This window comes from Lipotes vexillifer, unplaced genomic scaffold (assembly GCF_000442215.2).
Source record: "Lipotes vexillifer unplaced genomic scaffold, Lipotes_vexillifer_v1.1 scaffold371, whole genome shotgun sequence".
NCBI lineage: Eukaryota > Metazoa > Chordata > Mammalia > Artiodactyla > Lipotidae > Lipotes > Lipotes vexillifer.
Window position 1 is genome coordinate 2,176,716 of NW_006786304.1, and position 8,441 is coordinate 2,185,156.

General features: G+C 56.1%; 1 protein-coding gene across 1 annotated transcript; it reads right to left on the reverse strand.

Annotated features, from left to right (window-relative positions):
* Positions 1–693: 693 nt before the first annotated feature.
* CEACAM16 (CEA cell adhesion molecule 16, tectorial membrane component) lies at positions 694–8,226 on the reverse strand. The gene is made up of 6 exons (XM_007458684.1): positions 8,190–8,226; positions 6,614–6,958; positions 6,004–6,279; positions 4,781–5,059; positions 2,398–2,724; positions 694–704 (listed from the first exon to the last, which is right to left on the reverse strand). The coding sequence occupies exons 1-6, from the start codon at positions 8,224–8,226 to the stop codon at positions 694–696; spliced, it is 1,275 nt and encodes a 424-aa protein (XP_007458746.1).
* Positions 8,227–8,441: the final 215 nt, after the last annotated feature.

Sequence of the window (8,441 nt, forward strand, 5' to 3'; positions counted from 1 at the left end):
TTTAGGACTGTGCAAGTGATGTTTGAGATATATGGGGTGGGGGTGGGGGAATCCCAGGACAATGGAGGACACAAAAGGGCATCTTTGGTTAAATGGATGAGGGCCAGAAGATGCTGGAACTCTTGTTGAGAAATTTGGTCATTCTTTGTCCTGTGTACAAATCAGTCCCTGGGTTATGGAGTGAGGCGCCGTGTAGGGGACGGCCGTGTTCAAACAGGGCAGCTGTTTGGTGCCACAGGAGGGGCACTCTTTGGGCCACTGGGAAGCAGGACCCTCAGATATAACCTGGGGAGATGTGGGAAGGGCCTAAGGGCCTAAGTCCCTGACATCGAGCAGTGGGGGCTTGGAGCCCTGTGCTTTGGGCATCCCTGTGCATGCATGCAGCCAGACTGAGAATAATCTTGGGTGGGAAAAGAAGCAAGTGTGGTGACCAGGAATGGCAGGGTTGGGTGTGGTGGAAGGAGAGGCTGACACAGGCGTGTGTTAACCAGGATGTTTATAGCCTCTGTGGCTCTCCGACAGCTCAGTGAAGGAGTAGGGCCCTGTTGGCTCTAACTCTAGGGTGGAAGCAGGAGAACCGTGAACCATGGTCCTGCATCCTTGCTGGAAGCAAGTGGTCCTCCACTCAGGGGGAGGAAACAAGGAGGGTGGCACGAAGAGCTGGTCTCTCTGGAGGTCTCCAGGGCCATGGTGCTACTCCAGGGCTGTGGGGGAGGATGGGGCACAGGGGTGGAGGAGGCTGTCAGGGAGGCAGGGGACCAGGTCCCCAGTGCCCCCATTCCTTCTGCTCCCCTGCCCAACCCTGGCCTCCCAGCGGCCCCACCCGCCCCATGCTCAGCCTGTGCCAGGTTCAGGTTCAGGAAGGTGGCGTTGGTCCTTGTGCGAGGAAGGGAGGTTGACTGTGAGAAGAGAGACAGAGTGAAAAGGAATTCCGAGGCTTCATCGGGGGTGGCCTGCTGTCTTTGACCAGCCTTCTCCCCACAACGCTGACCCAGGAAACTAGGGTTTGATGAGTGAATGGGGAGGGTGCTAGGGTGTCTGTCAGTGATTGGATCCCTGATCCTGGAAGCTGCAAGTTTGAGGGAGGGGGGGTCACTGTCTTTAACTCAGGGACATGGCTTCTGAGACTTCCTGGTCTGATGGGGGAGGCAAGGCTCCAGGGACATGACATCTCAGACCTCTGGGGATGCTCAGTCCGATGGGAAGACACGGTTCCCAACATCTGGGAGCTCCCAGTCTGATGGGGAGACACGGTCCCCAACATCTGGGAGCTCCCAGTCTGATGGAGGAGACATTGTTCCTGACTTTTGGGAGCTCCCAGTCTGATGGGGAGACACGGTCCCCAACATCTGGGAGCTCCCAGGCTGATGGAAGAGACATTGTTCCTGCCTTTTGGGGGCTCCCAGTCTGATGGAAGAGACACTGTTCCTGACTTTTGGGACCTCCCAGTCTGATGGGGCGACACGGTCCCCAACATCTGGGAGCTCCCAGGCTGATGGAAGAGACATTGTTCCTGCCTTTTGGGGGCTCCCAGTCTGATGGAAGAGACACTGTTCCTGACTTTTGGGACCTCCCAGTCTGATGGGGCGACACGGTCCCCAACATCTGGGAGCTCCCAGGCTGATGGAAGAGACATTGTTCCTGCCTTTTGGGGGCTCCCAGTCTGATGGAAGAGACACTGTTCCTGACTTTTGGGACCTCCCAGTCTGATGGGGCGACACGGTCCCCAACATCTGGGAGCTCCCAGTCTGATGGGGAGACACGGTCCCCAACATCTGGGAGCTCCCAGTCTGATGGAAGAGACATTGTTCCTGAACACAGGGAATTTCCAGTCTGAAGAGGGAACACAATTCCCACCACCTAGAAATCTCCATCCTGATGGAGAAGATCGTCCCTATTTCAGTTTGAGAGATTGATTTACCTTCTGAGGGTAGGAATTCTGTTCTCTTATTGTAACGCAAAGCGTGAAACATGATCCCCATTGTCTAGCATGACAGTTTGAAGAGGGAGGCATGAGCCACCCTCTACACCTCTAGTCTGATGGGAGAGGTAAACGAGCATCATTAGCCTATTCCCCCAGTATGATGGTAGAGGCAATATCTCCTGTGTTTTATGGTCCAGGAAAAAGGATGCCTTACCCTCAGACTACACACTGTATTTTAAGACCTTTGGTCTGGTGTGCCTCTTACAGAAGAGAGAAGGCATGGAAGCCCCGTTTAGTGTCCCCAGTCTGATGGAGGAAGCCTATCAACCCCTGGTCTAGGTCATCAGTTTGACAGAAGAGGCAAGAGCTCCATTTGGGGAGTCCCAAGTCAGATGGAGAAAGCGGAGCCCCTCTTCTGGGAGCCCTTGTCTGAAAAGAGGCCCCCCTCTCCCCGTCCCCTCCCACACACTCACGGGCCACCTGCAGCTCCACTTCCAGCGTCTCAGTCTTGCCCTGCAGCGTGACGGTCTTGAGTGTGTAGCGGCCGGCGTCGGTGAGGTTCAGCTTCTGCACCAGCAGCGAGCAGTTGGCGAAGCCCACCTCCCGGCCTGTGTGCGCGGGGCCTGCGATCCAGTTCCCCGACGGCAGTTGGCTGAGCAGCCGATTGGGCTCAGAGGCAGGCCCGCGGTACCAGGCATAGACCAGCAGATCCTTGGGGTAGCCGTGTACGGTCAGTGTCACGTCCTGGCCCTCCATCGGCCTGGTCGGCACCGGCACGATTGTCATGGCGACCACGGCCGCTGGGGAGAGAGCGAGGGGGGGCTGGGTCAGCTGGGCCTTGGCCGGGCAGAGCTTCCGCCGCCCACCCCCGGCCAGCTCACGTATGCCTCCCCCGGCTGGCACTCCCCATGAGGGTTGGCGGGAGGGAGACAGAGGAAGGAGGTGACTTGTGTGGTATGGAGGTGGATTTTGTGTCTCAGCAATGCCTGCCTGCCAGGGAGCTGTCTTCACCCGTCAGATTGAGAAACCCCAATGGGGGCTGTCTCTTCCCCCATTAGACTAGGAATTTCCAGCCTTTGGGGGAATCTCTCTCCCATTAAACTGGAAGACCCTAGAGGGTTGAGTCATGTCTCCTCCATCAGATTGGAGATTCTCAGAATATGGGGGCCGTGTCTCCCCCAGCGGATAGTTGGGAGCTGTGCACTCCAGGTGTCGTCTCTTCTGTCAGCTCAAGAGACCTCAGAATATGGGGGCTAGAGTTCCCCATCAGACTGAAAGATTCCAGAGGGTGGGAGGCCATGTCTCCTCCATCAGATTGGAAATTCCAGATTATTATCAGGCTGGGTCTTTCCCGTCAGGCTGGGGACCCCAGAACTTGAATGGGGGCATGTCTATCCCATCAGACTGGACATTCCTAGAAAGTGGGGGGCTTGTACTCCCCCATCAGATTGGGAGTATCCCAAAGGTGGGAACTGTGTCTCCCCCATCAGACTAGGAATTCTCAAAAAAAAAAAAAAAAAAAAAAAAAAAAGCCATGTCTCCTCAAGACCATGTCTCCCCCATCAGAATACAAAATCTCCTCAAGTGTCTCCTGTGTCTCCTGCATGTGACTGGAAGCTCACTGAGGGTGGCTGTCACGTCTCCTTCATCACTGCTAGAACGGAGTATGAGGCATTGCCTTTTCTCCCTGACTGGCAGCTCTTGAATAGGGAGGCTGTGCTTCCCTGTCTCAAGGCCATCTCTGCAAGGGCAGAGGCCATGTCTCCTCCATCAGATCAGTCTCCCCCAGGTGGCAGAAAGGTGGCGTCTCCCTTTCCTCTGTCTCTCCCCTGGCACCTGCCACAGGGGTGCTGACAGTTTAGGAGGCCGTTGGGGGCGCTCCACCCACTCCCTGCACATACCTGCACACCTTGGACACCCCCCATCTTGACCTGCACAGACAGGGCTCTGGACGGCGCCTGAGGTCATCTGGTCCACCCCCCTGTCTCCTGCCAAGACCAGCTGCTAAGGCCCCAGTAGGGTGGGGCAGGAGGTACACTTACCTCTGGGAATGCCATTTCTGCTTTGGGTGAAAGAGTATCCACCCTTTGGATGAGGCCCAGCCTGTTAGTAAGAGGGAGGGAGGAGGGAGGGAAGGACCGTTCCCACTGTCCCTGGGAGATGGTGGCCACTTGGGAAGGAACCAAGGCGGAATGAATGAGGCCCTAATGTTCAAAGCCACCATCCCCAGGGGATGAGAAAATGTCCCCTGAGGATCCTGATATCTCTGAGAAAACCAGCTGTGTCTGCACTACCCCCACCGCCAGGTTGTTTAAGGACAGAGGCAAGACAGCGCCTCTCTCGCTGTGTTTTTCCATTTGAGAGTGTATGCGTGTATGCGTGTGTGCGCATGCGCACGTCGGCATCTGGGCCAGATAACTGGGTTATCTAGTTGGATGCGCTGAGCTTCAGCTGTCTGTTTGGCAGGGAGTGGGTCCAGCCTGGAGCAGCTGTGACAGACTGAATTTAGAACATGGGCACCCATAGGAAGGGACATCCGAATGTTTTCCCACTCTGTGGCTGCACGGTTTGGGACATGTGGCCCATTTCTCACTTTGCCAACCCTCAAGGAAGAGAGCCTGACTTGTCAGTTGTTTTCTGGGCGACAAGGCACAGACTTCCTCTTTTTGTCACCTGGATGAAGAGGGTCCACCTGATATGCCACTTTGTCACTTGGCCAACGAATGGGTTGAGAATCTCTCACTCTCCAATCATCTCTTGGGCAAATGGTGGCCTAATGGCGGGTACAGCAGCCAAAGCTTGAGTCCAACTGGGCCTCCATGGAGGGGGGGGTTGGTCAGGCTGGGGACGACTCACCAGAGAGTTTGACCACCACTGAGGCAGATCCAGAAAGCAGGGTCTTGGGGTTCTTAGCAATACACGTGTACGTGCCCTCCTGGGCTGCCGTCATGCTACTAATGTTGAGGTGGTCTTGGCCATTCTTTAAGGCCCGCCCGTTGAAGGCCCACATGTACTCAGGCTCCGGGCAGGACTGGGACACGCACCACAGCGTGAAGGATGTGTTGAAGTCGACTTTGATGGTGCAGCCCGTGCGGGCGGTGGAATCCTGGAGGATGGCCACGCGTTCTGGGCCAACTGTGAGGGGGGGGAGGGAGAGAAATGGGGCAGTGGAGGGAGAGGGTGGTCGAGGTGGGCACCCCCCTGGCTTTCTTTCCACCAGGATGGGCCCCTGGGAATATCTGGAGGGAAAAAGAGCTCTGGCCTTTTCGAATCCCACATGGATCTCTAACTCGCTCTGAGATCTTGACAATCACCTTCCCTCTCAGGGGAATCTCAGTTTTCTCTTCTGTAAAAAGAGGGTGTTGGGCCAGACAACATTTCAAGATATTTTTGAAATCTATGGTTCCATTAGAAAAAAAAAAAAAGTCTAAATGGTTTCTGATAAGCCATTCTAAGAGTCTAGAATTCTAGGGTTCCAAGAGCAGATATTTCTATGTTCTAGGATTCTAAGATTCTAGAAATCTATGTTTCTAAGATTCTAGGGTTGGGTGGCTCTAAGGTTTTAGAATTAGATTCTAAGATTCTAAGAATCTCTGCTTCTAGAGTATCTAGGATTCTCAGAGTCTAGAATCCAGTGCTTCTTAAATCCAGAATGCCCTGGTTGTAGGATTCTAGGTTCTAAGTTTTTCTACATTGCCGGCCCTCGTGTACCTGAGTGATTTCCTTTCTCTGGATGCCACACTGCATATCTGCTGCCCCTGGGAATGACTCCATGCTTTGGTTATGTTTTTGATTTTATTTCCCCTCCCATTCTACCACTCACGCCGTCCCCACTCCCTTTCAAAACCAACCAGTCCTGGAGGTATTGATTCAAAGGGAAGGATTATTCAATTTCAAAGGTCGTCTTTCGTCCTTAGGAGATGGGTCAAGTGCATTTTATGGGGAATCCCTGGTTTCTAACCCCAGCTGGCCTACTGACTCACTGCATGCCCTTGGGCACTCTCTCCTGGCCTCAGTTTCCCCATCTATGGGGTTGGGGCACTGGGTATCTCTGCAGGGGCTGGGCCAGGAGGACTCACAGTACACGGTCAGGTTGATGGGCTCGCTGCGGCTGACACTGACCGGGTTCCAGACCTCACACTGGTAGGCTCCGGCCTCCTCCCTGCGGATGCCGTGCCGGGTCAGCACCCGGCCGTCAGGGGACAGGCCGAGGCGGACGGCGATGGGCAGGGTGTCGCCGTTGAAGAACCAGCGGACCTCGGCGGGGCTGGGGCTGCTGCATGTCAGGCGCATGGTGTCCCGGCGCTCCACCAACGCCGTGCTGTTGGTCATGACCACGGGCTGGGCCAGGATCTCTGTGGGGCAACAGACAGAGGGGGAGGGGGCCGGGCACTGCCTGCTTCCAGGGCCTCCCCCTCCCCAGGCAGGGGGCATGGCTGGATCCCGGTGGTGCCCCTGAACCCCCAGCCAGAGGGGCAAAGAACAGGATGAGAGGCAGGTTTAATCCCAGAAGCCATCTGGGACGAGGTGAGCATTTTAATGTTATTTTAGGTCAGTTTTTTTTTTTTTGATGGTTTTAATATTTTTTAGAGTTTCTTTTTCGTTGTTGTTTTTTTTTTAAAAAAGAAGGATTGGGAAGGAGATGGGAAAGCCCAGCTGGGGAAAAGGGGGCTCTGGGGGGTGTCTCACCATAGACCTGCAAGTGTCCGTAGCCCACCTCCGTCTGAAATTGCCTGTTGAGAGTCTGCAGGATGTAGGTGCCCGAGTGCCCGGGCAGGGCGCCCTGGATGTTCAGGCCGCCGTCGGGGCGCACAGCCTCCCGCCCCGTGTGGGCCGGGCCAGGGGTCTCATCGCCTGTGCTTACGATGTAGCTGGCCACCAGGTAAGACAGACTGAGCGTGGGCCCCGCATACCAGTTGTAGGCAAGCAGCTCCCCTGAAAGCCCTTGGACAGCCAGTGTGACGTTGTCGCCCTCGGCTGGCTGGGCAGGCTCGGAGGTGATGGTGATCTCGGCCCCAGCGCTCAGGAAAACGGCTGAGGAAAGGGAGCCAGAGGGGTGGGATGAGGTGGACTTGATGGCTCCCCACGTTTGATGGAGGAGGAGACGTGGCTCCTGGCGCATGTGTTCCTACCACAAGTAAGTGCTCAGTAACTGTCAGCCAGGTGTGGAGTCTCAGTCCTGGGGAGGGGGCTGTGATCTGAGGATTGGATTTGATGGGCTGTGCTAAGGATCTAGCCTAAGGCTTTGCTCATAGCAAGCTCATAGCACACGCGCAGCCTGCAGGACCTTGGATACCACCCAGAGGGTTCCCCCCCACCCACCGCTGTGAGAGTCACTTGGCCTCCACTTACGAGATCAGGCTGCCTCGTGCAGCCCCTGGGCCCCGACTCCCGGTCCAGCGCCCTTCCTCTGCCTCTCCAGAGGCAGAAAGTAGGGCCGTGATTAATACACTCCACCCCTTCTGTTCTCAACCCAACAGATAAGCCCCAAACCTGACTAGCTGGTTGGGGCTGCCTGGGTTTGAATTGTGTGTGGTTGCCTGGATTGGGAAGCCGCGGCGGTTCTCACCTAAGAAGTGCTTACATGCTTGGCTTGGTTTCTGGTACTTTCCGCGCTGATAAAGGCTGACTATGAGCGAGGCCTCTGGGTCTAGCACTCAGCCCTGCCGCTTTCTGGCTGTGTGACCCTGACCGGTGCCTTGACCTCTCTGAGCCTCAGGCTTCTGGTCTATGGAGTGGGGGGTCATGGGCCTTCTTCATAGGGTGGTTATGAATACGTGGAAAGCATTTAGAACAGCACCCAGCAAGCACTAGTAAATGCTGCTTGGGATGACCTTCAAACGACCCCAGGAGTTAGGCCCATTTCATAGATGAGGAAACTGAGGCTGAGAGGAGGAAGGCAATTGCCCAAACCATAGCCTGAGGGAGGGGCAGAGTGGCTGGTTACAACTTGCTCTAGTTAAGGCTTCCAGAGCTCAGTAAGAGTTTGCCACGTGAATGAAGGCATAGCAGTGGCTCCCTTGCCCTAGCGTACACCCCGCTCTTAGAAATCTCCAAAGTCCACCCTGAAAACCTCTCCGGGTGACGGTCCCCGGCCTGCCCCACACTGGTGACTCTTAGTGGAGCAAATTGTGCCTGTGTGAAGCAGAGCTGTCCTCCCGACGTGCTGGATTTCCGGCTGACACCTCCCCTCCCCAGGCCGGGGATCCCCTCCCTTCCCTGAGGCCGTGGGGGCTGAGGTTCTGGGGGCGCCATTCTCGCTCACCACTGAGGAGGAGCCAGCTGCATCTGGTCAGCACCATCTTTCACCCCAAACCCAGCTCTTGGAGACAGCGGTGTTGGCGGCCCGATGCTCCGAGACCCTTCCTGGTTGGGGTTTGGCTCCGTCTGGCGCCGGACGTGGGAGGGTTCGGTGATTTGGAGCCGGGGGAGATCACCTGAATTTGGAGGGATCGAGTCACCGAGGATCTGGGGCCCCGTTTGGGTACCAGAGCAGGTGTGGCAGGCACGGGCCAGG

Bases quoted from the DNA above. Each gene is read 5' to 3' on its own strand.
- CEACAM16 (XM_007458684.1), bottom strand. From the start codon at position 8,226: ATGGTGCTGACCAGATGCAGCTGGCTCCTCCTCAGTG. The intron at 6,280-6,613 runs GTGAGACACCCC...GTTGCCCCACAG, and splicing joins CGGACACTTGCAGGTCTATG to AGATCCTGGCCCAGCCCGTG. The intron at 2,725-4,780 runs GTGAGTCGTCCC...CTCTCTCCCCAG, and splicing joins AGTGGTGGTCAAACTCTCTG to CGGCCGTGGTCGCCATGACA.